Source organism: Callorhinus ursinus, unplaced genomic scaffold, assembly GCF_003265705.2.
Source record: "Callorhinus ursinus isolate GAN/ISIS: 27379988/994484 unplaced genomic scaffold, GSC_fseal_2.0 scaffold71, whole genome shotgun sequence".
Classification (NCBI taxonomy): domain Eukaryota; kingdom Metazoa; phylum Chordata; class Mammalia; order Carnivora; family Otariidae; genus Callorhinus; species Callorhinus ursinus.
Window position 1 is genome coordinate 3,440,408 of NW_027397133.1, and position 27,753 is coordinate 3,468,160.

A 27,753-nucleotide genomic window follows, 5' to 3' on the forward strand; every position below is an offset into this window, starting at 1 on the left:
ACCTTCCACATTCATTGTTGTGTCCCAGCCCGAGACCTTTCCATGCCAGCACACAGTGAGCCTGCCCTTTGTTAGATCCGCACAGCTGTCCATTGTGTAGGAGGCCCCCTGTCAGATTTGCCCCAGGAATTGGGAGTTGTGGGAGTGAAGACCATCAGGGAGAGGATTAGAACCACCCCACTCCTGCTTTGGCTGTGGTCTGTGAAGAGGGGGCACAGGCGGGTGGCCCCAGGTTGCTCACCTGCCCTTTTGAGTCTCCTTTTGACCTGCAGAAACAAAAAGGCATGTCGGGGCAGAGAGTAGTGTTAGGGACGGTGTTAATTGTTCCCCGTATGCGATCTGCCTTCTCTCCTTCTGGAATCCCAGTATGGAGAAAGTGAGGAGCCAATGGGAGATGAGGACTATGACGAATATTCCAAGGAGCTGAACCAGTACCGCCGGTCCAAGGATGGCCGAGGACGAGGTGGGCAGGGGGCCCAGGAGGTGATGAGTTGCGGGGGGGAATCACTCCTTCCAGCAGCTGCTGGATTTGGGTCCTGGGGAGAAGCAGCAGGTGAATGCCATCTCTCTCCTCTGCAGGGTTAAGTCGAGGCCGTGGCCGGGGTTCCCGAGGTCGAGGGAAAGGAATGGGCCGGGGTCGTGGGCGAGGTGGCAGCCGAGGAGGAATGAACAAGGGCGGAATGAACGATGACGAAGACTTCTATGATGAGGACATGGGCGTGAGTTGACTCTTCATTTGGATCTAATGTTTAGCCAAGGCCTCCTTGGATTTTTTTTTCCTCGAATGAGTTGGCCTCAGAGGCCAGTCCTGGCCTCCTGCTTCCGTCAGCTGTTCTCCATGGGCTGATGAGTACTACTCCTCTCTTATGGGGAGGGGGCTGTGCTGCTGGTGAGACCCTGTTTTTAAAATCACATCTACGTAGCACCTGAGTCTCTGGAGGGGAAGGTTCCAGGTGACCCAGGTAGCCTGGAGAGTTTTATAGGAAGGCACGCATACTGCGTCTAGGAGGTGAATGTGTTCCCGCACCGGTGTGTGGTGCTCTTCAGGTGCCAGCACTCCATACCACGGGGCTCAGACCCCGCACAGCCTCGGTGGTGGAGGTAACCTGCTGTTCGCTGCTCCTGTTGGTGAAGACACTTCTGTCGAGGGAATGCTCGTCCCCGCCATCCACCTTCTGTTCCTGTCAATCCCTTAGAACCTGTCTCTACCAGTCTGCATCGTTCCCCCCCCCCCAACCCTTCCTTTTCATCCCCCTTTACGCTCACATTCTGTGTTCCTAACAGGACGGTGGCGGGAGCTACCGGAGGAGTGACCATGACAAGCCCCACCAGCAGTCTGACAAGAAAGGCAAAGTCATCTGCAAATACTTCGTGGAGGGGCGGTGTACGTGGGTAAGGGGCAAGTTAAAGTACCTGGGTGCTGGAGCAGGGCAGCAACCTCACAGAGGATGCTCGGGCCTCTGGGAATGTTCTAGAGACCACACTAACTGGGGGCAGTGGTCAGGTAAGGGTGGAAGTGATTGACTACCAAGAGATGGTTGGGAAGACTCCGGTCTTTTCTCAAGACTAAGGAGCCAGAACATGATGACACGTCTGGGTGGTTTTTTGATGTTTTTGTTGGTTTGGGGGGCCAAAATTATCAGCCAGTCCAAATGGCCTCAAATGTATTAAGATTGATACTGATACCAAAGATGTAATATGTCTTGGTTAAGTTATCGAACTTTAATGTTGGAGAGGGAATGATTAAGCTCTCCGTGTAGTAGAGGTGGGAGAATCAGGCCAGCCTTGAATTTCACAGCAGAGTTCAATACCAGAAGCTGGGCCGATGACCACAGAGTTCTGAGGGCATAACCCGGTGGGAGTTCAGCCAGCCAGCTGAATTGGATTTTTTATTCAAGTACGATGGCAGTGGACGGATTCTGGCACACACATGCCCAGGGAATACTGTACCCGGGTATAGGCCTTAGAAAAAAATACGTATGTGAAACAAACGTATGCACATATAAGATGCTCCTCGTTATAGTCTCAGTTTGTGTTATTTTAAGAAGTTTGTGATACATCGGAAGAAAGATGAGCAGCCGTTCCTGAGAGTAAGGGGAAACAGCTATACAGAACAGTTTCTATATTGATCATCCGGGTTTGTGTCCTGAGTGTGTCTGACTTAGGATGATAGAAAATTGAGTTCCACCAGTGTAAACACTCAGACGTTGTTCCTCTGAAGGAGGTTGGTGCCCTGGTCACTGGCACTCTGGGGAACTTCCTACTTTTAAGAATGTCCGCCGTCTCTGAGCACGTGGCTTTTGTCCTCATGGTTCCATAGTGGCTGCTGTGCCTCTGGGCATCCCATCTAAAGGCTAAGAGGAAGGATGGGCGAAGGGATTTTTTCTCAGGCAGCATTGTCCTCCCTTGGGAACTTTGGCCTACATTTCATTGGCCAGGACTTCCCGGGAGGCTGGGGAATGTACCTCTCCAGCTGGGCACGTTCTTCCCAAACAAAATGGAGGCTGTGTCAGGAAGAAAGAAGCATGGGGTTGGATACTGGCCAGTATGCGGCACCTGGTGAAAAATAGTGGGTGAGAGGAGGGAGAAGGGGGAGAGTAAGAGAGAAGTGCTCAGGGGCAGTGCGTGGAGCCTGGAGGACTGGGGTCGTGGGCAGGGACGGCAGGGACCAAGAGAAGGGAGCGCACAACCTGTCAGAACTTTCCAGTTGGTGGGAAACTATGTCAGTGAGCCCCACCCTTCCCTGTGGGGTATTCGTTTCTGTCATTGGTCCTCTGTGCTTCAGCCAGGGCAGAGTAGTGCCTCCCATTGCAGGTGGGCATCAGGGAGGGCTTACTGGGCCCCACCCCCTTACCTTTTCCTTGCTTCTCTTCCAGGGAGACCACTGTAATTTCAGCCACGACATCGAGCTACCAAAGAAGCGAGAACTGTGCAAGTTTTACATCACCGGGTTCTGTGCCAGAGCGGAGAACTGCCCCTACATGCATGATATCCTTTGGCGCTCATCTCTGGTAGGGTGCAGGGCTCTCGCCTCTTCCCCCCTCCCTGCCGGCAGCGGCTGACCTTTGCTGCGTGCGCGCTCCCTGTGCCAGCGCTGGGCCGAGGTTTGGGCGTGTCTCGGTCTCCTTGAACCCTTACGTCTGTCTTGTGGCAGAGCCACTGTCCCTGTCCTGAAGATGAGGAAGCGGAGGAAGTGGACGCACAAACGGCCCGTGACTTCTTTATACAGACTCTCAAGACTAGCCGTACCCCTTGTCTGTTACCTTCTGAGACTTTTCCAGTGGGCTGTCTAATCTTGGGCACATCATTGACCTTTACTATTCCTGCTGAGTGAGGATCTGTAGACAGCAGGCCCCACAGCCAGTGTGGTGGGGCGGGAAGCCCTCCAGGGTAGGAGTCTAGGAGTCTCGAGCACCGGGGTCTCAACTCGGGTCTGCTGCCATCCCACTGTGCAACCCCAAGCCGCGCACTTTACCTCTCTGGGTTTCCATGTCTTCATCACCAAGACAAAGGGGGTTGGATTCTGCCCTGTGTGGGGGAAGGGTTGGGGTCTAGGAGCCGATGCTTTTGCCTTAACATGCCTTGAACGTGATTTTCCCTGTAAGTTGTACCACACGACCGGGAACTGCATTAATGGTGATGACTGCATGTTCTCCCATGACCCCCTGACCGAGGAGACCAGAGAGCTCTTGGATAAGGTAATGTTGGCGGGAACACGGGGCCACACAGCTGCCTCCAGGAGAGCCAGTGGGCGTGCCTGCCCTTGACCTGGCGTGACCACCTGTCCGCCTGGCTTTTGTGTGGGACCAGACTTCCCACCTGCCTTGATCGGGAGCTGGGCTGTTTTAGGGAGGGAGGAAGGGCTGCATTCTTTTCTGCAGGGAGAATTGAGGTCCTCATGCCTGTATCTTCTCTCCGGCCAGGGGCCAGGGCAGTTTTCACGGGGCGGGGGCGGGGGTGGGGGGTAGGGAGAGGATGCTACATAAAAGGAATGCTGCCTGCAACCAAGGTAGCTATCTTTTAGAGAGCCCATGACGCACAGGGAGGAGGATGAGATTTGGGTGGGTTGTATTTTGATGGAAATGTCAAACGTTTCCTCCCCAGGCTTAAGGATTCTATGACAGGGAGATTGGAGGTTCTCTGGAGGGAGAGATCTCTCCGGTACAATGTGAGGCCTTCCTATCCAGTCGGCTCGAAACTCATCCTGGTATCTGTCGTTTTTCCTGAAGAGTCGTGAGGACTCCGGGGGCTCCCAGTTCTTGTCCTCGGGTTCCTAACATACATGCAGGGGAACCGGTGAGAGAACATGGGTCCTTCCAGATGAAGGCTTTCTGCCTTCTGGTGCACAGAAGGTTTGAGGCATTGGCCGGTGTTTTGAGAATGGCAAGGATTGAATCTGTGAGTAGCACATGGGGCAGTTTTGGGAGTCCGTCAGTGACTGCCCTGTTTCAGCTGTGGCCCAGGCCACCCTGGGGGTCAGGGGGAAGCCCTGCACAGGCAGAGTGAGAAAAGACTTGCTGCTCATTTGCAATGCAGTGGGAAACATTGTTCTCTTACCAGGCCCTCTGGGGAACTTAGTGCCCTAGGAATAGGATTTCCTATCTAGTAGATCTCTAGAGTCTGGTGATCTGACGGGGTAGAGAGGGGGAAGGTTGTGGCTTCCTTTCTCACATGGAGAGCCGAACAGTAGCTGGCTGAGCACTGCCCCCTGCTGGAAGTTTAGAGTTGGCGTTCTAAACCAGTGCCGTCCAAGTAGGAACACAGCCAAGCCACGTATGTGATTTAAATTTTTTAGTAGCTTCGTTAAAGTAGGAAAAAACCAACGAAATTTAGTTCAAGCAGTGTATGTTATTTAATCTGGTGTGTCCGTGTTCAAAGTATTATTTCAGCAAGTAATAATGAAAAATTAAGACATTTTGTATTATTATTATTACTATTTTTGTTACTGTGTTTTTGGAATCTGGTGCTAATTTTCTACTTAGAGCCCATATCATTTGGACTGGCTGCAGTTCGAGCGTCAGTAGCCACACGTGGCCAGTGACCACCACCTTGGTCAGCCCAGCTCTAGATGCTCTTGTAAAAACCCAAAGCAAACCAGAATGGCACATTTCAGCTTCCAGTTATAAATGTTTTTAAAGCATTAGTATTCTCCCTGATCTAAAAGCAAGTCTCAGTAGGTGAAAAATGAGTGTTGAACCTGGAAGAAAACCATACCAGAATTGAATCTCGGTGGTCAGAAAGGGAAACGGAGGATACATTCTGAGAAGGACCTAGGTTAACCCTGATGAAGGCATCCGGTCAGCCCTCATGCTGCAGCTTGTCAGCCAGGCTTGGGGCTTCGGGGCGGCCCCTGGGTGCAGGCTGTGATGCCACTGACCCCTGGGCCTTGGCCACCCTCTCCCGAAAAGTCTGTCTCTTCTTCCTTCCTTCCTTCCTTCAGCTCTTTTTTCCCACTTTGCAGAGACATTTCTGTCTGTGCACATGTTGGTTTCCAGCCATCCATTCTAGGTTTGGAAGCGTGTTTGCTTCTCCACCCAGAGTCATCTGTTAGCATTTTGCCCTATTTGCTTTGTTACGTCCTCTCATTTTATTTTACATATGCGTGTGCGTTTTTTTTCCCTTGAACTTTGAGAGTCAGTTGCACACATTTTGGTTCTTTACTCTTAAATCTTCCCTTACACTTTTCTTTTTTATAGTCAGGTTTGTCAAGGTATGGTTTGTATCTAGTAAAATTCCCCGTTTAATGTAAAGTTCTGTGAGTTTGACAAACAGAGTCTTGTAGGCACCCCAACATCTAGATGGAGGAAATTCACTCCTCCATCACCCCCAAAACTCTGTGCCCCTATAGAGTCAACGCCTCCCCATTCTCTAGCCTCCACAAGCACTGACCCGTTTTCTGTCCCTATAGTTTGCATTTTCAAGAATGTTCTGTGAGTAGGTTTATACAGTATATAGCCTTTTTTTTTTTTAAGGTTTTAATTTTTTATTTGTCTGTCAGAGAGAGAGAAAGTGAGCACAAGCAGAGGGAGCAGCAGGCTCCCCGCTGAGTAAGGAGCCTGATGTGGGGCTCGATCCCAGGACCCTGGGACTATATATAACCTGAGGCGAAGGCAGACGCTTAACCGTCTGAGCCACCCAGGTGGCCCTACAGTATGTAGCTTTTTAAACATATGTGTGTGTATGTAATCTTCGGAGTCTGAGTTTTTTTGTGTGCCATAACTCATTTAGAACTCACGTTGTTGAGAGCAGTTCATAGCTGTTTGCTGCTGAGTAGTACTCTGTTGTGTGGATGATCTAAGTTTGTCTAGTTACCAGATGAAGAAGATCTGGATTGTTTCCAGTTTAGGGCAGAAACAGGATTTTTAGCCAACTGATACACACGGATCTCTTTAGCCTGATGAGTCTTGGCTCATGTGCCTTTGCGTGTCTGCAGGTGTTGACAGTCCTTTTCTGCTGAGAGGTCGCCTTGGCTTTTGGAAACTTTGGGCATCAGTCAGGATCCGTCCTGGTAGAGGAGGGCCCTGGTTGTCTCATCTGATGAGAGGGAACAGGGAGCGTTTGTCCTCGCGGGTGGAGAGGCCCGGGAACGGATTAACGGGAGGTCTGGAGCAGACATGCCCCTCTCCGAGTCTCTGGGCAAGGGCTGCACAGACAGTTTGGGTTCAGCTTTTCTGGTGGGAATGATGTTTTAATGTGTTTCACGTGTCACTGTCTTGACCTCAAACGCGGGTCAGTCTCTGCTCTCACAGTGACACCGTGGCCCAAGGCGGAAGGTGGTGGGTAAGGAGGTGAGCTCGGGGAGCTGGTCTGGGTCCTGAGCTGGGGTCTGAGTGAGGGATGAGGCAAGCGAAGTCCTGGGGGTGGGGGCGTGTCCTCCCTCTAGCCAGCAGGCTGTGTGTGCAGAGACTCCTGCCGGGCATGGGCAGGGCCCACTGGAGGTCAGAGCTTGGGGGGGGGTGGCGCACTCACCGGGCGGCGGCAGCACTTACCGAGAGCAGCCCGTGGGTGAGAGCTCCGGTTGTCCCGTTAATCGTGCGTTTGTTAAGTGCCCAGTGTGTGCTGGCAAACCGCAGCGACCACATCACCGTAGCCTCGCTCCCCAGGGCTGGTGGTCTAAAGGGGAAAGGGACATTGGCTGAGGTGTTTCCGGCTGGTGGGTGCTACAGAGAAGCCTGGTCACGACAGGCAGGCCTGGTCTCGGAGGCCAGCAGGGGCAGGTGTCAGGAGGCCCCCTGAAGGAAGAGCCCCACCCCAGGGCAGCAGAGGAGGTCACACTGGTAGGCGGGATGGAGCGGGGCCTTCTGGGTGTGAGGTTGGGAGGCGAAGTGAGTGTGGCCCTTTCAGTGGCCAGAGCTGCCGCCCCCTCCACAGCAGGGGAGGAAGTTGTGGTCAAGGTTGTTCCTGTTTAATGAGGTGTATAACCTTGTTAGGTTTTGCCTTCTACCTGAGGGCATCAAGTTGCTGTTGTTGGAAGGATCTAGTGGTGCAGAGGCGTGGCCGTGTTTGTGATTGATGTTTGCTCTGTGGGTGCTCAGAGAGTGGTGGGAGAGACTAGGGACTACCTGGGGAGGCAAGGGCAGAGTCCCGGCCAGAGGTAGCAGGGCCCAGGATGGAGGGTGAGGTCGTGGAGGGCAGGTGAGGCACTCAGGAGGTCCAGGGAGTAGCTTGGGAACAGTGTGTGGGAGTGGGACCCTGATCCTGGCTTGGGGCTCGGTAAGTAGAGGGGCCATCATTCACAAGACCCCCCCCCCCCTTATGGCCGGGGGAGGAGGAGAAGGCACGTGGACTGAAGCGTGACAGGGCAGAGCGGCTTTGCAGATAGATGGGTCTGGGCGCCTCCACTCAGAGCTGGCAGTAACTGAAGGCTTGAGGGTGGGCGGGTCCTCGGGGCCTGGGAGGGGGAGGCCAAGGCGAGGCAGTGTGCAGAGGAGACCCCTTCCCTGCCTCGAGAAGAACACCAAATAGCAGAGCCAGGCTAGCCAAAGACTTGACTCTTTGTGCCCCCAGGTGCCCCGACCCCCTCACCTCTCCCATCCTCCTCTGTCCTGATATTAAAGAGCGAGCCCTGTTCTCTGGAGTCCAGGGAATGCAGAGGGAGATGCATTTGTTTGTCTTCTTTGCTCGCTGATCGAGCAAATGTGTGGCAGTGCCTAGCTTCTGCCGGGCACTGTCCTGGGCATTGGGGATGCAGTGGTGTGGAGATGAATCCAGTCCCCCGGCAGATCCTGATTACGCACTAGGATTGGGGTGCTGGCGGGAACATGCAGGGAGCCCAGAGGCACTCTGACAGGTTGACTTTCAGAGGCTCCGTGAGGAGGTGACCCCTGACCAGCCCCTAGGGTGAGTGACAGGAAGTAAAGAGAGAAGCACGTGCTGAACAAGGGTGTCGGTCCCAGCAGCAGCTGCATGCCCGGGTGAGGAACCGGAAGGGGCCGAGGGGCCAGTTCGCTGGGCAGGAAGCGAGCAGAACATGGGGGCAGGGTGGCACACGGGGCCTGCGCCTGCTTGGCTCCCCACTGAGAGCAGTGCTAAAAGACACTGCTGGTTCCGCAGTGTTTCCCACACAGCTCTAGGCATGTGTTAAGTGTGGTTCCAGTTCAGTAGGTGCCTCTGTGCTCCTGGTTCACACTCAGACTGCACCTGGAGTAGCAGGGCTCTAAGGGACAAAGGTTTCTGTTGATCGATTGTCGAAGTATTCTAGCACTCTTGGACCCTGCTGTCCCTGGGTGCAGATACTGTTCCTGACGGTGAGGAGAGAGAAAAGCCGGGAACCACCTGACTCCCTCCTAGAGGCCCCACCACCTGCACTCCCACCATCCCTGGGTGCAGGAGCAGTGGTGTGGTCTTGTCTAGTGCTGAGGCTGAGATGCTAGGGCTGGGACATCTCCAAGCCCCAGGTTAGGATGCACTAAGGTGTCTTTGCTGAGGTCCCTATGACCCAGGCCCAGTTCGATGGCCTGGGACCAAGCGGGTAGCCACCATGGGCAAAGGCTGGAGAAACCAGGCACCATCTTCCTAGAGTCCTCACCCCATGCAGTCACGAGGGCTGTGCTTAATTCTTCAGGTTGTGACAGCACTTGAGGAATGTCCTCGACTGGGGATGCGTGTTGGAGGCTTGGTCAATGCCCACGGTGGCGCCTCTGCCTGGCATGTACCAAAATTCCAGAATCCCAGAAGGAGTTACGGTGTGTGTCAGCAGAAAGCGCATTGTTTGTATAAACAGTTTAGTTCCAGTGAGCACCTCTTATTAGGGAATACTAGGGGGCCCCTCCCCCTGAAATCCAGGTTCCCAGACACCAGCCCCAGACCAAGGTTGCAAGCAGTCCTTCCAAAAAAAGCAGTCAAGACTGCTGTGTTAACTTTTCTGCGCGGGATCCTAATTGGTGAGACATTCTGCTTGAATAGTTCATCTGCCCTGTATCCTGCTCCGTGCTGGGCCCCAGGCACGAAATAGTCCTGCCCTTACAGCGTTGACAGCCATTGGGTGAACCAGGAATCAACTGGAACACAGCTACACGTAAAATCTTACAGAGCTCGGGCAGTGCTTTGAAGGGTGTTGATAGTATTCCATCAGTGAACACAGGAGATCAGGACAGTCACACTGAGTTGACCTTTAGTAAGAGATCCCACCATTTGGGGGACACAGAGCCACTGTTAGGAATAGAGGGAAAGACAGACACCCAGGAAGAAAGCTGGTCCCAACTCGGGCGCCGCAGGGGAGGGAGCTCAGCTGTCCATGGGCCTGGCACGGGGCTGGGTCCTCAGGGTCGAGGAGTCCCGGGTGCCATGGAAACAACTGAAGCCAAGTGCTGCAGCCCTGTCCTCTCCAGACACCCAGCCCTGCCTGTCAGGCCCTGCGGCTCAGGGTAAGAATTCAGGGTCTGATTACAAGTGTCGTGAGAGGCCCTTACAATCCAAACAGGACAGTGGCATATTGGTCAGCCGGGAAATAGGCAGCAACATGCTACAGGCCCCGTAAACCTGGCAAGCATGCTGAGTGAAAGAAGCCAGTCACAAAAGGCCCCACGGCGTGTGCTGCTGCTTGCGTGAACTGTCCAGAACAGGCAGATCGTGGAGATGGCAAGCAGATGAGTGGTTGCCAGGGTCTGGGGGAGGGGGAGTGACGGCTAACGGGTATGGGGCCTTCTTTTGGGGTGATGGGAAAGTTCTGGAACTAGGTCCAGGTGGTGGTTGTATAAGCTCATGACTGTACTTAATACCATTGAATTGCTTAGAAGGGGGAAGCTGTACCTTTCGTGTTACGTGTGTTTTGCTGCAAACAGGAGTGCCCCCCCCCGCCAGAGGGTCACAGAGTGGATGCGGCAGCCGCGTGGGATGCTGATTTTTGTGCCAAAGAGGCTTTGTGCTCCTTGCCTTTATGCTTGTGTTTTGGGGTTTTCCTCAGAACATTCGTCTCCCCGTGTGGGAAGCGCCTTCCCTGACTCCCCCCGGCCCTCTCTCTCTCTCTCTTCTCACCCGCAGATGTTGGCTGACGATGCAGAAGCGGGCGCCGAGGATGAGAAGGAAGTGGAGGAACTGAAGAAGCAGGGCATCAACCCCCTGCCCAAGCCACCCCCGGGCGTGGGCCTCCTGCCCACCCCTCCTCGGCCCCCCGGCCCCCCGGCCCCGACCTCTCCCAATGGCAGGCCCATGCAGGGCGGCCCCCCGCCCCCGCCCCCGCCCCCGCCCCCACCCCCCGGGCCCCCCCAGATGCCTATGCCAGTGCACGAGCCACTGTCGCCCCAGCAGCTGCAGCAGCAGCAAGACATGTACAACAAGAAGATCCCCTCCTTGTTTGAGATCGTGGTGCGGCCCACGGGCCAGCTGGCTGAGAAGCTGGGCGTGAGGTGAGTGCCCGGGGCCCCCAGAGTCAGGCTGCTGGAGCGGCTCTGGCCTTAGCCAGGCTGCCCTATGCCAGGGGCCTGTCATCGTGAACCTGGTCTGGAGCCCTCAGGGACCAACCACGTGGACACGTCCGTGTCTCCTCAACGGCGTGGCCGCCATTCTTGCTCTGCAGCCCCTCTCATGGGCACCATTTCTTCCTCCTAGGTTCCCTGGACCCGGAGGACCCCCGGGGCCAATGGGCCCTGGGCCCAATATGGGCCCCCCGGGGCCAATGGGGGGCCCAATGCATCCTGACATGCATCCTGACATGCATCCCGACATGCACCCGGACATGCACCCCGACATGCACCCTGACATGCCGATGGGCCCTGGCATGAACCCTGGCCCGCCCATGGGACCCGGTGGCCCCCCAATGATGCCCTATGGTCCTGGAGACTCCCCACATTCTGGAATGATGCCCCCCATCCCGCCATCCCAGAACTTCTATGAAAACTTTTACCAGCAGCAGGAGGGCATGGAGATGGAGCCAGGACTCATTGGGGACGCAGGTACGCAGGCCGGGGTTGGGGGGCTGGGGGGGGGCCGCTGCGGGTGGCACTGGGGAACGTAGGGAAAACTTGGGTTTTCTCCTCTGTCCAAGTCTTTGCAGAGCATGAATCCAATTCCATCTCTGTCCCGTGAGTGGTTGCACATTTTCAGTGATGGGGGGGGTTCACTACCCTGTTGAGGTTGAAAGGAGTCTCATGATATCAGTGTAATTTATTTAACGTTTTACACATTTTGCTGGGTGCGCCTGGAATCGGGACCATGGGAAGTCAGAGGGGTGGGTGTAGAGTGGTGTTGGACTCTGAGGCGGAGGCACCCTCTCCAGAGCCGCCTCCTTCCAGACGGTTCTCGGCTTGGAGCTGCCGGTGTAGGCCTTGTGCCTCTGCTTGTTTTGTCCCCACAACCGACCGTCTTCCTTCCTTCTTTCCTTCCTTCCTTCCTTACGCAAACGAGAAGGTGTGTTGGCAACGACTCAGACGGGTGCCGGTCAGGGGGGTCGGCCGACTATGCCGCCGCCGGGGAGGTCCTGTGCGGCCTCGGGGAGGGGGCGGTGCGCCCGCTGCTGCCACGGGGCTGCCGTGGTCCTCGCCTCAGCCACATTGTAGTTGAGGGAACCAGACGGAAGCGCAGAAGTGAGCGCGTAAGCTCATTTCAGCACTGATCATTTCTCGAGGAAGTCAGGCGGAGTGCTCGTGGCAAGAGGGTCGGTGCCCCAGGGGGACAGTCAGCAGTGGCCTCCTTGAGAAGGGCTGGGAAGGGGCGGAGGCCGAGGTGCAGAGCCCCCCGCCCGGCGGCTCGGGTGAGAAAGACAGAGGCGGCTGCGTGGCATGGAGAGGGCGGGCGGGGGAGAGGAGTCCCTGCGTGGGGCTTGAACAGCCCCGGCGAGGTGGCCGCGTGGGAGGAACGGTTGGGTTCAGGCAGAGGCCTTCGAGGCTGACGGATAGTAGGGGCTGCAGTGGATTCGGGGACGCTTCCGGGGCGCTGGGGAGTCTTCTGGGCAGAGGTGGCTGCGACAGGGTAGGAAGTAGCAGAGCCAGGCTTTGTGGTGTGGAGATGGCGCCAGGGGCCGGTGTGCCTCCTCGTACTCGCGTCATAGGTGGGAAGGAGCAGCTGGGGCAGAGTCACTGGGTGGAGGCTCCCGCCGTCCCTTTGCCGGGAAGTCCTGCCGGAGAGGGGCGAGTTGTGGTTGGCTGGGGAGCACCCCTGCTTTGGCCGCCGTGTTAAGCAAGGAGTCCCGTTTGACAGCCGTGCGGAAATCTGGAGGGGCTTCAGGGAGACTACCTGGGAGTGTGTGGTGTCTGGGTGGTGTCGGAGCCATGGGAGCAGGTGTTTGGGGCAAGGAGCAGGAGCTTTAGAGAGAGCAGTGACATGTTCTCAAGTGAGGAAGGCAGGCTGTGTGAGAGGGGGTGCCGTGGTTCCCACGGGTCCCCTCTGTCTTTCCTAAATATACGTAAAATGTATGTGGAAAAAGGTCTGGGTGTGGAGGGAAAGCAAGTCCGTCAAGCTTGTTAACAGTAGATCTCTCTAGAGTAATTGGCTCTAATTCCCGTATCAGGATCGCTCAGTGGTTTTTACTGTGTTCACAGTCGTGCAGCCTTCGAGAAATTTGCTCTGGGCCGTGCAGGGGGGCCTGGGGCCGTTGTTCGCTGAGCGTGCCCAGCTCCGCGCTGGGGCGCCACATAGCGTAGGCTTGCCCACCAAGTTCACATGTCCCCGAAGTTCAGGGGCTAGAAGGAGGTGACCTTTTATTTTCCACTTTATATGCTTCGTGGATGAAATATTACAAATCATTTTCATCCTTTAAGTTTAACTTAAATTACGACACTGGCCACCTTCAGACACTCAGTAGCCAGCCCCATGGAGGATAGTGGTGGCCAAGTCACACAGTGCAGATACGGAGCATTTCCTCACTGCAGAACATTCTATGTGGGGGGCAGCGCCGACCAGATATCGTCTGTCTACACACACACACACACACACACACACACACACACACACGCGTGCGCGCACGTGCGCAGTCTCCACGTGTGGCAGTGCCACTCCCCCACCTTGGCTTGGTTGTGGGTGGAGTTTGGGGAGGTCAGCTGCTGATGCTAGGCACCTGCCTGCCCTCAGGAGTGAAGGCAGACCCTTCAGCCTTGTGCTTCCTAGACGCCGTGTAGGAGGAGCGCCCCCCCTGCCCCCCGCTCTTAAATGCAGCAGCATGCTCAGGAACGGGTGCAGAGCTTGGGAACCCGTAAAGGAGGGAGGAGAAGGAATCAGCCAGGAGTCTCTGGCTAGACGTGTGGCCATAGCCACAGTTTCGTTATTTCCTTCTGTTTACAAGTCTTCGTTCACCGTGGTTGAGCTCGTATTACGAGCTCACTATGAGATGCAGTGTTTTTCGTTTCTGGTTATTTCAAAGAAACCGTGAAATGAACGTTCATTGCCAGTAATAAGAAGAAATCAGAAGCACGTGGGGTCAAAAGTGAAAGATGCTTCAGCTCTCTCTCCCGAATCTCATTCCCAGAAAACAGAGGGACTGTTTTCTGTCTGTCTTCAAAGCCTTTTCTTTGCATTTTATAAACATCTGTATGACGTGGCGTCTTGTTTTCACTTCATGAGCATCTGCCCACATCACTAAATCGTGCTGTGAACCCCATTTTCAGTGGCTGCATCCTGGGTGGGGATACCCTTGTTGGCCGCTCCGTTCCCTGCGGTTGGGCTTTCTGTGGGGACTGTCCTGGGGAGGGTAGGAAGGGACGGGCTGCACATCGTCACCCATCACCACTGGGGGGTGGTTCACCAGTGAAGGGCGCACAGGGGGGTTGGAATTGGCGCCGTGAGGCCCTTCCCGACATGAACCCTCGGTTCTTCCCTGCCACAGAGGACTACGGGCACTACGAAGAGCTGCCGGGGGAGCCTGGGGAGCACCTCTTCCCCGAGCACCCTCTGGAGCCCGACAGCTTCTCTGAGGGAGGGCCCCCAGGCCGGCCGAAGCCGGGCGCCGGTGTCCCCGACTTCCTGCCCTCAGCCCAGAGGGCCCTGTACCTGAGGATCCAGCAGAAGCAGCAGGAGGAGGAGGAGAGAGCGAGGAGGCTGGCTGAGAGCAGCAAGCAGGACCGGGAGAATGAGGAAGGCATGTGTCCTCCCCAGGGGCAGGGGCTTCCCCTGACAGGCACAGGCCCCCCAGGCCACTGTGCAGTGGAGAGGTGGGGAATGCCTAGGTGGGGTTTTGTGTTGGAAAGGAGCCTGTGGCCAGGGAGGACCCTTGCCCAGGACCATGAAGCCAGGCTGGGGCTGCTGCATTGCTTGTCCCTGAGAAAATTCGAAGTCAGGGCTGCCCTTCGGTGTCTTTGGGGGTCAAGAGAGACCCTGATCCCATAGAGGAGGGAGGTGGGCTGGTCCCTGGAGGAGACAGCAGCCAGCAGGATTTCCCTTCTGAGCCCTTACAGAGGAGGCTCAAAGGAGATGCTCACAGCTCCCCTTTCCCTAGACCATGTTCTCAGGAAGTCAGCAGATGACAGCTAGTCGCTGACATAAACCAGTAATAACAGTCCCAGCTGCCAGGTCGCTTGGTGCCACACAGTGGATCTGATGGCATCCAGCCCAGGAGGAAATGGGGCGGACAAATGGTGTCTAGAACCAGGAGCCGGAGGCCACGGGTGGCCCTTGTAGGAGCCCTGGAGCAGGTGGGGACAGCGCCCTCCCTTGGTGGCTCCGGTTTCACCTGCCTAGAAGGTTGGACTCCGGCCAGTTTGTGAGCCAGTTTCTGAGTTGGCCCACCCGGCCCCGCCTCTTCCCAGCCGGTGACTGCCCTTCCCCTCCCCCTTCCCCGGGACATGGTAACGCTGCGAGGGGCCTGGGGGCCAGTGTCTGGGAACCCCGAGCGCAGTGAGAGTGGAGTTCAGTGGTAGCTGCTCCCAGGTGCCCAGAGCTGGGCCTGCCAGTGGTGGGACCGCAGGCCACGAGGGGTGAGGACGAGGTGGCAGAGCCCTGGGCTAGGACCCTGAGCTCAGTCCCTGCTCTGCCCCCATCTCATGGTGCTGTCCACACCTCCGCTTTCTCGTCTGTCAAACGGGCATGATAACAACACTGCCTCCCGGGTGGTCGTGAGAGTAAGACAAAGCACTTAGAGCAGTGCTGGCACACGGGGAAAGGTCTAGAAACATTAGCCGGTGACCTGCCAGGCCCGGCGGCTCAGCCCACCTGAGCTCAGTGGCCGTTCATGGCAGCCCACGGAGGGAGGGGAAACAGGTTCTCCAAGGTAAGAGGCAGAGGAGCCATTCACCCAGCGGGCTACTCTGGGGGTCCAAGAGGGCTGGTGGCAGATGGTCACTCATGTTCCTCTGCCTCTCTGTTCTTTCTTAGGTGACACTGGAAACTGGTACTCGAGTGATGAAGATGAGGGTGGGAACAGCGTCACTTCCATCCTTAAGACCTTGAGACAGCAGACGTCTAGCAGACCCCAGGCTTCCGTCGGGGACCTGAGCAACAGTGGGCTGGGGGATCCCCGCCTCCAAAAAGGACACCCCACAGGAGGCCGGCTGGCTGACCCTCGCCTCAGCCGGGACCCCAGACTCACCCGCCACGCCGAGGCTTCCAGCGGGTCTGGCCCAGGAGATACAGGGCCCTCCGACCCTCGGCTGGCCCGCTCCCTGCCCACCGCCAAACCCGAAGGCAGCCTTCATTCCAGCCCTGCAGGCCCCAGCAGCTCCAAGGGGTCTGGACCACCCCCTACAGAAGAGGAGGAAGGGGAGCGGGCCCTGCGGGAGAAGGCCATGACCATTCCCCTGGACCCTCTCCCTGGGCACCCGCTGCGGGACCCGAGATCACAGCTGCAGCAGTTCAGCCACATCAAGAAAGATGTGACCCTGAGCAAGCCGAGCTTTGCCCGCACCGTGCTCTGGAACCCCGAGGACCTGATCCCCCTGCCCATCCCCAAGCAGGACGCGGTGCCCCCTGTCCCTGCAGCCCTGCAGTCCATGCCCACCCTGGATCCCAGGCTGCACCGTGCCACTGCCACAGGGCCCCCCAACCCCCGACAGCGCCTGGGCACCTCCACAGAGCCCGGCGCATCTGGCTCCAACCTGCCTGACTTTGAGCTCCTCTCTCGCATCCTTAAGACAGTCAATGCCACGGGCCCCTCAGCGGCCCCTGGCTCCAGCGACAAGCCCAGTGACCCCCGGGTGCGGAAGGCACCTACCGACCCTCGGCTTCAGAAACCAGCAGACTCCGCTTCCTCCTCCCGGGCTGCCAAGCCTGGCCCCACCGAAGCATCCTCTCCAGCCGGCAGCCCCAGCGGGGAGTCCTCCCCACCAGCCACCGCCCCCTATGACCCCCGAGTACTGGCTGCCGGCGGGCTGGGCCAAGGCAGCGGAAGTGGGCAGAGCAGCGTGCTGAGTGGCATCAGCCTCTATGACCCCAGGACTCCCAACGCAGGTGGCAAAACTGCAGAGCCGGCTGCCGACGCAGGAGCCCAGCCCAAGGGCCCCGAGGGCAATGGCAAGAGCTCAGTCGCCAAGGCCAAGGAGCCCCCATTCATCCGCAAGTCCGCCCTGGAACAGCCGGAATCCGCGAAATCCTCTGCGGATGGGGGTGCTGCCACAGCCACGGACAGATACAACAGTTATAACCGGCCCCGGCCCAAGGCCACAGCGGCCCCCACCGCTACCCCAGGCGCCCCGCCGCCAGAGGGCACCCCGCCCCAGCCTGGCGTGCACAACCTGCCAGTGCCCACCCTCTTTGGGACTGTGAAACAGACGCCCAAGACGGGCTCTGGGAGCCCATTTGCTGGCAACAGCCCAGCCCGCGAGGGCGAGCAGGACGCGGGGTCCCTGAAAGATGTTTTTAAAGGTTTTGACCCCACTGCCTCCCCCTTTTGCCAGTAGTGTTAAGCTGGAGTCAAGCGCTCCCTGCACCCCACCCTCCCCAGGGCAATATTTAAGGGCAGCAACCAGAGTTGGGAACTTGGGGGGAGGGGGGCTCTGGGTTTTTTTTTTTTCCCTTTTGTTTTTTCTCTCCATGTGTCTCTCTCTCTCTCTCTCCTCTTTCTCTTTTTCTCTCTTTTTTAATAGTACTTTCGTTACAACATATAAATTGTATATAACCATTTTCAGTCCATTCTGGTCAGTGCTGCAGGGCTCCCAGGCTCCCACCAAGAAAACCTGCACGTGAACAGTTTCAAGTCCCCTGGGCCTCAGCCCTAGCTGGCACTTCCTCTGTCCAGGCTCAGTTCAGGGACTCTCTAAAGGCTGGAGCCCCAGTCTGGTGGCTGGGGGTCCGGTGGGTTTTCTGGGCAAAGCTCGGCCCCTCCTCCGCCCCCTGCCCACCCCCGAGGACAAAGGGAACAGTAGGTGTCCGAAGGCACTGAATGCTGCTCACCCCACATGAGCGAGGAGAGATGAAGCCGAGACAGTGGTCAGGCCCTGCATGGGAGCAGGTCCAGGTGTTTCTAGAACCCCATCCCTTCTGCAGGGGGCAGGCCCTGACGACCTGCTTCAGAGACCGAAGGAAGGAGACAATTTGAGAGAAAGGCAGAGAGCCCTCGGAAGCTGCCTGGCCCAGAAGAAGCAGAGCCCCATCTGCTCCTGTCTCCGGATTCGCACGCCGGCCTCCCTGCCGCCCTCCGTCCAGAGTTCGTCCTCAGACCCACACCCTCTGCCCACATCAGAAGACTCCAGGGTGAGAGATGGACCTGGAGGTGGCAGGGCTGGTGTGGGGCGGCATACCCCAAAAGCTGCCTCCAGGAGGCAGCCTTCGCGTGTTTTCTGTCAGTATTAGCTCCTGTCCTGTCCTGTCCCGTCCCGCCGTGGCCATGCCTCCTCCCCTCAGGCTGGGGGTCTTTCCTGGTCCTCAGGAGCCAGAGCACCCAGTGTGCTGGCCCCAGCCCCTCAGGGGATAGCTCAAGGATCCGTGGCATGGCCACTCCACCAGGCTCCCGACGGAGCCCCAGGTGGTTCTTGGCAAAGTGTTTCTACTCTCCGCTTGCTTTGAACCTCCTTGCACCGTGTCTAACTTAGGGCCTATGGTTTTGGTGTGTGCGGTTTTTTTCTCAGCTGACAGGTGCATGGGTTCAGAGGTGTGTCACAGTATTGGATTTTGGGGGCTTGAGGAAAGGGCAGGAGACTAGCCAGGGCAGGGTGGGGGCTGTCGGGCCCTCTCCAGGAGAGGGCCCAGCAGGAACCCCGCTTGCAGGTGGAGGGTGCGGAACCAGAAACCTACATCGTGCTCCCCTCCTCCGGCTGAGCCGGGATGGGAGCAGAGACGTCTGCGCTGGGCTCCCCCACCTGCCCCAGGACCCTGGCTGAGATCCAGCCCTGTCCACAGAGCTCCGGAGGAGGCCCGTCCTGTGGTGGTGGCCTGGGGAGACCAGCCCGTGGCTCGGGGGTCCTTTCCACTCTTGTGTAAGCATGTGCTGGCCGTCTCTTGCCTTTTGCTTCTCATCCCATTCACCCCACCTGCCTTGCTTAAGGCCCCCACCTATTCCTTGCTAATAATGAGGAAACCTGATGACCCAGCCAAAGGGTTTCCCCTCCCACCTCCTTGGGGTGGGAGGTGAATGAGGCTCCTATACCAAACCCCTCTCCCCAGAGAAAAGAGAAAACAGTTATTGAGTTTGGGGCCAGAAGCTAGGGCGGGAGAAGGCAGCCCACAGGGTCAGTGCGCTGTGATCAGGTTGGTTTGGTTTGTCTCTGTCTTTTTTGTTTTTGTTGTTTTTAAACAATCATTAGTGAGATTTTTCTTCAGCCACCAGTGTTGGCCTTGAAGCAGAGGGCTGCAGCCCTTGGTGTTTGTAAAAATAAGTAAGAATACACAGTGTGGCTATGGGTTTGTTTTTTTTTTCCCCCCTCCCTCCTTTGAGAATTTTCTTTTGTAAAAGCAAAATTAAATACTTTTTTAAACCGAAATCTGTGGATGAAATAGAAGCTGGAACCCTCCTGTCGGAATATTCAGCCTAAGAACCTCATGGGACTATGAATTCCCCCGAAATTTTCATTTGCCATCAGGCCAAGCTTTTAAAAACAAAATGTTCTCTAACCAGGATTGTAACAAAAGTGTAAATACTACTTCAGAGTTGAGAGTTGATGGTGCAAATATGTATATAACGTACTGTATTTTTACAATGATCATCGCATGACTGTCCCAGCCCCCTTTTTGTACTCCTTATCTGTCTTCCAGAAATGTCACCTGCCCTTTCTCCTGTGGTCTCTTAATCCAATAATTGTATTACTGCCATTAAAGGATGCAGTTATTTTAAAACTCCTGCAGTCTTGCCTCTCTGTGCTGCCCCCAGCATCCCTCTCCCTGGGAATGACAAAACCTAGATCTGTTCTCTGGGTGGCTGGCCCCTGGGTGACATTCGTGATGACACTGGGGGATCAGGGCCTCCAAACAGCCTACGCTTAGCTGTTGGCACCTGCCTCCCACGGTTCCCGGGCCCCCGCTTTGGGCCAGTGTTAGCATTCAGAGTTAACAGTGGTGTGCTCCACGGCCCCACCCCTGCACAGCGCACGGAAGGGGCCAGTGGTGAACAAGCAGGGCAGTGGGCTGGCTGCTAGGGATGCGAAGAAACGGGAGCCCTGACCACTACAGACTGTGTCTCCTCAAAACGGATGTTAACACACCTATCCCCCCCCCCCCCCCCTGTATTAGGAGGTGAGGCCTCTGGGAGGTTGGGAGGTAGTGAGGTCAGAGGGATGGAGCCCTTCCACGGGTTGCCCGGCTAAGCTGGTGAGCTCTAAATTGATGTCAATGTTTCAGGGTGTAGTCTTTGAATTTCTTCCCATTCATCCGTATTGAGTGAGGATGATTTCACCTGCAATTCAAAACTCCCAACTCAGCTGGCTTAAACAGGAGTCCCGCAGCTTGGGAAGGTCAACAGGGCGGTTCTGGGTTGGTCAAGTTGGACTGTAAAGTCACACGGGTTTGGGCCGGCTTTCATACTGCTGGCTATCCCCTCATGATTGCAAGATGGTGAGAGCACCTGGCAGCCTCCGCCTCGCCTGGCCAAGTGCAGAAGCAGGTAAGGAACACCTCCTATATTTACTCATGAGCGAGGGAACACTTCCTGGAAACTCCTCAGCATACTTTCCTGTCTGATCTCATCAGCTCTCCCTGTGTTGGTTGCTGGCAAGAGGGTCACTGAAGTCTCATGTTCCGTGCTTAGACTAATCAAAGATCCAGCATCCTGAAGCCGAGGATGCAAACACCTGCATGGCTCGCAATGTGGGGGAGGCCCGGGGGTTGAGAGCCACAGTGATGATTCGGCTAGCAGGTGTGTGGTGGGTGGCCCTGGGTTCCAGCAGAGGCGACCAGCTGGCTGGGGCAGGGACCTGTGAGGGGAAAGCTGGCACCTGGACCCGGGAGGTTGGCAGGTCCTGGAGAGTCTCGAAGGCATTGCCACAGACACAGGCAGGGAAGAGCCTGAAGAGTTTGTGTTCAAGTAAGGACCAGACCCGGGGCCCCTGGGTGGCTCAGTCATTAAGCGTCTCCCGGGCTCCTGGGATCGAGCCCCGCATCAGGCTCCCTGCTCAGCGGGGAGTCTACTTCTCCCTCTGCCTCTGCCTGTCGCTCTACCTACTTCAGCTCTCTCTCTTTCTCTCAAAAAAATAAATCTTTAAAAAAAAAAAAAAAAAGTAAGGACCAGACTGGAGGCTAGAACCTTCCTCCCAGGGCTGACAGGGAACAGGGGTCGGAGAGGATGGCTGAGCAGCCCTGTGGAGGGCAGTTCCCTTGCTGAGATGGCACTGGGAAGCACGAGGTGGTCCGGGAACTGGCCAAAAACAGCTCTGGACTGGGTCTGTGGGTGGAGGATGTGGGGGCCCCTGCAGAGAGCTGGATGATGTCTCAAGATGTCATGGAGCCCTGAGTGTCACTGTTGGAGGAAAGAAACGGAGCCTGAGGACAGAAGGGGCCAGAGAGCATTGGCTGGTGAGTGAGGCCAAGAGCCATGTTGAGAGCCTTGCACTTTCAAAGATGACTGGGGTGTCGGATTGGCACCCGTGCCAGTGTCCTCGGGCACCTGACCCGACCCACTCCCTAGATTGTGCAGGTGTGAACATGTGACCGTACTTTCTTTGTCAGATGTTTAGCCATCTGCCCATCCCTCTCCACCCATTAGAACACAGCCCCCCGGGGCACCTGGGTGGCTCAGTCGTTAAGCATCTGCCTTCCGCTCAGGTCATGATCCCAGGGTCCTGGGATCGAGCCCCGCATCGGGCTCCCTGCTCCGCGGGAAGCCTGCTTCTCCCTCTCCTGCTCCCGCTCCCCCGGCTTGTGTTCCCTCTCTCGCTGTGTCTCTCTCTGTCAAATAAATGAATAAAATTAAAATAAATAAATAAATCCTTCTTTAAAAAAAAAACACACAGCCCCCCAAATTCTTCAGCATGTGTATCATTAACCAGAGTTGAATATTCACATTCCATTTTTTTTTTAAGGTGCATGAAATGCACAGAAATTCCATGTACTACACTCGTGGAGTTTTGAGAAATGCATCCATCTGTGTGCCCCAAACCCCAATGAATATAGAGAAGGTTCCCTTGGGTTCCCTCCCGGTCAGTCCTAGCACTGTACCCCTGGATGGGGGCACTGCAATTATTTACTCACTCACCCCCTGGGGCTGTTCTGGATAAAGCTGCTGAACACGTTTGCATGAGGCCTCGGTGTGAACACAGATGTTCATTTCTCTTGGGTCCTAGGGCAGATGAATGTTTGGTTGTATGAGAAACTGCCAAACTCTCTTCCAAATTGGTTGTACCATTTTTCATTTTCACCAGCAGTGAATGAGAGTTCTGGTTGCTCTGTATCCTTGCCAACACTTTCCCATATAGGTTTCTAATATACTAATATTGATCTATTTAATTGAGGTGAAATTCACATAACATAAAATTAACCATTTAAAAAAAAACAAAACTTTTTTTAAGTAGGCTCCAACACCCAGCATGGAGCCCAACACAGGACTTGAAGTCACAACCCTGAGATCAAGACCTGAGCTGTGAGATCAAGAGACAGATGCTTAACGAAGACTGAGCCACCCAGTCGGTTAATGCCCCCAAATCAGCCATTTTTAAAATAAACAGTGCAGGGGTGCCCGTGGGGCTCAGTCGTTAAGTGTCTGCCTTCGGCTCAGGTCATGATCCCAGGGCCTGGGATCGAGTCCCACATCGGGCTCCCTGCTCCGCGGGAAGCCTGCTTCTCCCTCTCCCACTCCCCCTGCTTGTGTTCCCTCTCTCGCTGTCTCTTTCTGTCAAATAAATAAATAAAATCTTTTTAAAATAAAATAAAATGAAGTGCAGTAGCATTTAGTACCTTCTTGAAGTTGTAGACCATCATTACCTTTTTCCAGTTCCAAAACATTTCTATCACCCCAAAAGGGAAGCCCTTACCTATTATTATTATTATTATTATTATTATTATTATTAAAGATTTTATTTGGGTCTGAAAAGACCCTTTGCCCAAATTTGACCATAGTCACAGATTCAGGGGGTTTGAACGTGGCCATGTATTTTGGGGGACCACCATTCAGCCCCCTACACTGGTCTTTCAGCTGATTCTGGGGATGCGGGCAGAGAAGGCTCTGATGACTCTTAACACTTCATTCACCACCTTTCTCTGAAATCTGTCCTGGAATGTGTGTGCCGCAGTTATTCCTTACCTCGCAGTAATCTTTTGGAAGTCTCTTAGAAGTCCTTTTCCTGGGGCGCCTGGGTGGCTTAGTTGTTAAGCTTCTGCCTTCGGCTCAGATCATGATCCCAGGGGTCCTGGGATCGAGCCCTGCGTCGGGCTCCCCGCTCAGCGGGAAACCTGCTTCTCCCTCTCACACTCCCCCTGCCTGTGTTCCCTCTCTTGCTGTGTCTCTCTCTGTCAAATAAATAAACAAAATCTTAAAAAAAAAAAAAAAAGTCCTTTTCCTGACAATCACAGGATCATCCCTTATAAACAAGCTTCCACCAGAGATGAGACACAAACATCAGATAATATCCATAGGAACACTGTACTGGATATTTGCAAAAAGACCCATCCTGAGGCTAGATGAGAAGCTTTTTCTCTCACGGGTATTGCCCATGTTGTGAGTCTGGTGAGGGGCTCTTAATACTATGAAACTTTTTTTTTTTCTGAGATTTGGAGCCTATCAGTTGTGTTAGTAAGGATGGGCAAGGTTCTGCTGCAGAAATCCAAATTTCCAAATCTCAGTGGCTCATTGGTGGGGCAGCAGGAAGCTGGGCTCATCATAGCCGCTAAGGAAGGGACCCAAGGGGCCTGAGGCTCCGCCCCTGGAAACCACCTGGCAGTGGTGAGGGGAGATGGAGGATTGCCCCCCAGCCCTTAAAATGCTTCTTCCCCAAGGCCATGGACTTCACCTCTGTTGTTTTTCATTGGCTAAACCTGAACTTCCAGGAGGCTAGATAGGTGCTGTTCTGCCATGGGGCCAGGAGGCGGACAGCTGGAGCTACTCGGGAGACCAGCACTAATGTCTCCCGCACCAGCCTTCCCAAGTTCTCCCAGGCGTCCCTCCTTGTTTGCAGGTGCGACGCCACGGGCTACAGTAGCCCGCTGAGGAAGGTCCCTCTCATCTGTCTGCCACCGCAGGGAGCCCCAGTCCCTGAAGGCCTGAGCGGCTGAAATTCACCCCTAGGTTTCCATGGAAGGCCACGCCCCCACAGGCCGCCCCAGCCGACGCCTGAGTGGGGTGGGCGTGGGGATGCGGTGGGTGGTTGGGGGGAGGGGTGTGAGAGAGAGAGAGAGAGCAATCTGGTGTCTCCGCTTCTAAGGAGCTAATCCTACCCGGACCTACCCTGCTATTGCCGTATTCTCCGTATCCCGTATCACTCCACCGTATCCCCAGTAGATGATTTGGTTTTGTTTTGTTTTTAAAGATTTTATTTATTTATTTGCCATAGAGCGCCAGAGAGAGAGCACAAGCTGGCGGGCGGGGAGGGGCAGAGGGAGAAGCAGGCTCCCCACTGAGCACAGAGCCCCACGCGGGGCTCGATCCGAGGACGCCAGGGGATCATGACGGGAGCGGAAGGCAGACACCCAACCGACTGAGCCACCCAGGCCCCCCGACCAGATGATGTGAAAGGTAAAATCTTTTACACAGTCTTTCTTATTTCTTCTGGTGGTTATTCTGTTTCTCTCTCTTTTTTTTTTTTAAATAGTGTTGACATTTAAAAAAATTTTTTTTATTATTTATTTGAAAGAGAGCACAAGCGGGGGAGGGAGAAGCAGGCTCAGCAGGGAGCCCAGGCACGGGGCTGGATCCAAACCCAGGAACACGGGATCGTGACCAGAGCCGCAGGCAGACTGAGCCACCCAGGTGCCCCTCTGTTGCTCTTAAAACATGTCAGCTTTAGGTGTTTTCTGCCAACTTCCTTCTCCTTTCCCTCTTCCTTACTTTCTTCAGGCTGGTCTTGTAACTTTACATACTATGACACCTTCTGTGTCTTACTCTCTCAACAAACACTGCACATTAGAATGTTCTGCAGGGATGGAAATGGTCTCTCTCCTTGCCGTCCCAAGGACAGCAAGTTTTGTTTAAAAACAGAACAAAACCAAATCACCTGGGGATACGGTGGAATGATACGGGATACGGTGGCATGATACGGGATACGGGGACATGTCCAGCCTCTGGACACATGTGGCCACTGAGCACTTACACCCAGGCCCTGGATTTTACTTTTTTTTTTTTTTTTTTAGTTTTTTTTTTTTTGGATTTTACTTTTTAATTAATGTGAGTTTAAATTTAAATGAAGGCACATGTGCCCAGCCGCTGCCATGCTGGACAGCACAGCCCTAAACCCTAGATAACAGCTCAGGACTTTCCACTTGTTAAAACGATCACAATTACAAATCACTCCATTCACTTTCCTCTCCAGACCTCCCACCTCCTGTCAACCGCATTCTGCTCAAGCTGGGTAACTGTGTTTGCTGCTGTAACGAATTATCACAAACTTAGGGGCTTAAAAATAATGCAGATGCATTCTCTTATGGTTCTGAAGATCAGAAGTCTGAAATCAAGGTGTTAGCAGGGTTGTGTCCTTCCTGGAGGGTTCAGGGGAGAATTCATTTCTTTGCCTTCTCCAGCTTCTAGAATCCTCCTGCAGTGCTTGGCTCAAGGTCCCTTCCTGATGTCCCTCTGACCTCTTGCTCTCGTCGTCACATCTACTATTAACTGATCCTCTTGCTTCCTTCTTTGAAAAGCCTCTGTAGCCACACCCTAATTCCTGGAACCCAAGAACGCTATATTACGTGGCAAAAGGAACTTTGCCAGTGTGATTAAGGGTGGGGAGATGGGGAGATGATCCTGCATTGTGTGGGTGGCCCCGGATGTCATCATAGGGTTGCTCATAAGAAGGAGGTGGGAGATCAGAGTGGTAGGAGGGAAGCAGAGTTCGGAGTGGTTCTAGGAAGAGGCCACAAGCCAAGGAGAGCAGCCAGCCTTCAACCCCTGCTTCTCACTGAAACCCCAAAGAATTGAAAACAGGTACTGTCTAACAAATATTTCTACGCGCATGTTCGTAGCAGCGTTATCTTTTTTTAAGGTTTTATTTATTTGTCAGAGAGAGAGAGCACAAGCAGGGGGAGCAGTGGACAGAGGGAGAAGCAGGCTCCCCGCTGAGCAAGGAGCCCAATGCAGGACTCGATGCCAGAACCCCAGGGTCATGACCCGAGCCGAAGGCAGACACTTAACCGACTGAGCTACCCAGGGGTCCCAGCAGCATTATTTATAATAGGCAAAGAATGGAAACAATCCTCATGTCCATCTACTGACGAATGAATGAACAAAATGTGCTATCTTCATAGAAGGGAATATTACTCCCTTGTGACAAGGAATGAAGCAACGTTAAAACTTGAAAACATTAAGCTAACTGAAATAAGCCAGATACAGAAGGCTACATATTGTAGGATTCCATCTCCCTATGAAATGTCCAGAACAAATCCACAGAGACAGAAAAGAGATTAGTGGTTGCCAGGGACTGGGGGAGGGGGAGGGGATGGGTGCAGTGATCAAACCGTTCTGCGGTTAGTGATGCAACCTTGTGAATATTCTAAAAGCCATTGGATTATACACTTTAAAAGGGTGGATTTTATGGTATGTGAATTACATCTCAATTTAAAAAAAAATCACTCGCATTCTTGTATACCAACAAAAATCAAATGGGAAATTAACAGAAAATCAGATAACTTTCCCAAGAGTGATAAAAACCATGAGGTATCTAGGGGAAAAAAAAACAAAAAAAACCCACGAAACTATAAGGTAACTAGGAATTAACCTAATGAAGAATGCATGAGAACTTTCTGGAGATGTCAAATTAAAAAAAAAAATCTGAGATAAGGAGAAATTTTATTCAAAAAGACCATTTTAGAGCATGTGACTCTTGATCTCGGGGTGGGAAGTCCGAGTCCCACGTTGAGAGATTACTTAAAAATAAAATCTGTAAAAAACAAAAAACAAAAAACAAAAAACGACCATTGCCGTGGGGAGGCTGCTCTGACCTCTGAGGTCTGCAAGTGTCTCCAAACAGAAAACGGCATTGCTTTCCGCTAGCCAGTGGGGTTTGTAGTAGGGGAAGATGGGTATGTGAGTGGCAGTAAGTAACCAACGTGGTTTGACAGGAAATGTGTCCTCCTGTGGTCAGCAGGTCTCAGGAGAAGCTGACCAGCATTTCAGTTGGGGGAGGGGCTGTTTGGGGTCTGGGGCGAGGGAGGGGAGGAGAGCAGCCTGACCCAGCGTTGGTCAGGGCAAGACAGAGGGGTCACCGTGCACACCTGGGCAGAGAGAAAATGCTAGAGTTGTGTCCCAGGACTTAAAGGCAACCTGAATAAATGCTGGATGGGTGGGTCATGTGACCTGCCTTGTGATTCCTCTTCAGGCACTAAAATGTCCTGCCACCAAAGCTAATGCTGTGTCCTCTCTCCCCACCCCTTCATTGTTGTGGCCCCAGTTGGAACAGGGCCTGACATCAGGTCAGCTCTTCATAAAAATATATTCCTTTTTTTTTTTTTTAAGATTTTATTTATTTATTTGACAGAGAGAGACAGCGAGAGAGGGAACACAAGCCAGGGGAGTGGGAGAGGGAAAAACAGGCTTCCGCGGAGCAGGGAGCCCGATGTGGGGCTCGATCCCAGGACCCCGGGATCATAACCCGAGCCGAAGGCAGATGCTTAACGACTGAGCCACCCAGGAGCCCCTAAAAGTGTATTATTTAAAAAAATATTTTTTTATTGAGATGTAATTGACATCTAACACTGTGTAAGTTTAAGGTACAACATGTTGATTTGATACATTATATATATATATATGTGCAATTATATATAGTGTTGCAATAGGATTACCACTGGACTCTTAGCTTACATCTCCATCATGTCACATAATTGCCA

The 27,753-nt window shown here is 54.4% G+C and overlaps 1 protein-coding gene across 6 annotated transcripts in view; it reads left to right on the forward strand.

The window, feature by feature from the left end:
• The window catches only part of ZC3H4 (zinc finger CCCH-type containing 4), a 42,077-nt gene extending 22,445 nt beyond the window's left edge, over positions 1–19,632 (forward strand). For 5 of the 6 annotated variants that reach the window (XM_025850074.2, XM_073886527.1, XM_025850077.2 and 2 more), the window contains 9 exons: positions 367–463; positions 580–719; positions 1,285–1,392; positions 2,877–2,988; positions 3,589–3,698; positions 10,483–10,847; positions 11,050–11,393; positions 14,258–14,509; positions 15,742–19,632. In XM_025850074.2, coding sequence (XP_025705859.1) covers positions 367–463; positions 580–719; positions 1,285–1,392; positions 2,877–2,988; positions 3,589–3,698; positions 10,483–10,847; positions 11,050–11,393; positions 14,258–14,509; positions 15,742–17,261 — 3,048 coding nt within the window. In that variant the 3' untranslated portion in view covers positions 17,262–19,632. The remainder of the gene's footprint in view (positions 1–366; positions 464–579; positions 720–1,284; positions 1,393–2,876; positions 2,989–3,588; positions 3,699–10,482; positions 10,848–11,049; positions 11,394–14,257; positions 14,510–15,741) is intronic. The other variant, XM_073886528.1, reaches the window with a different exon arrangement.
• The last annotated feature ends 8,121 nt before the right edge of the window (positions 19,633–27,753 follow it).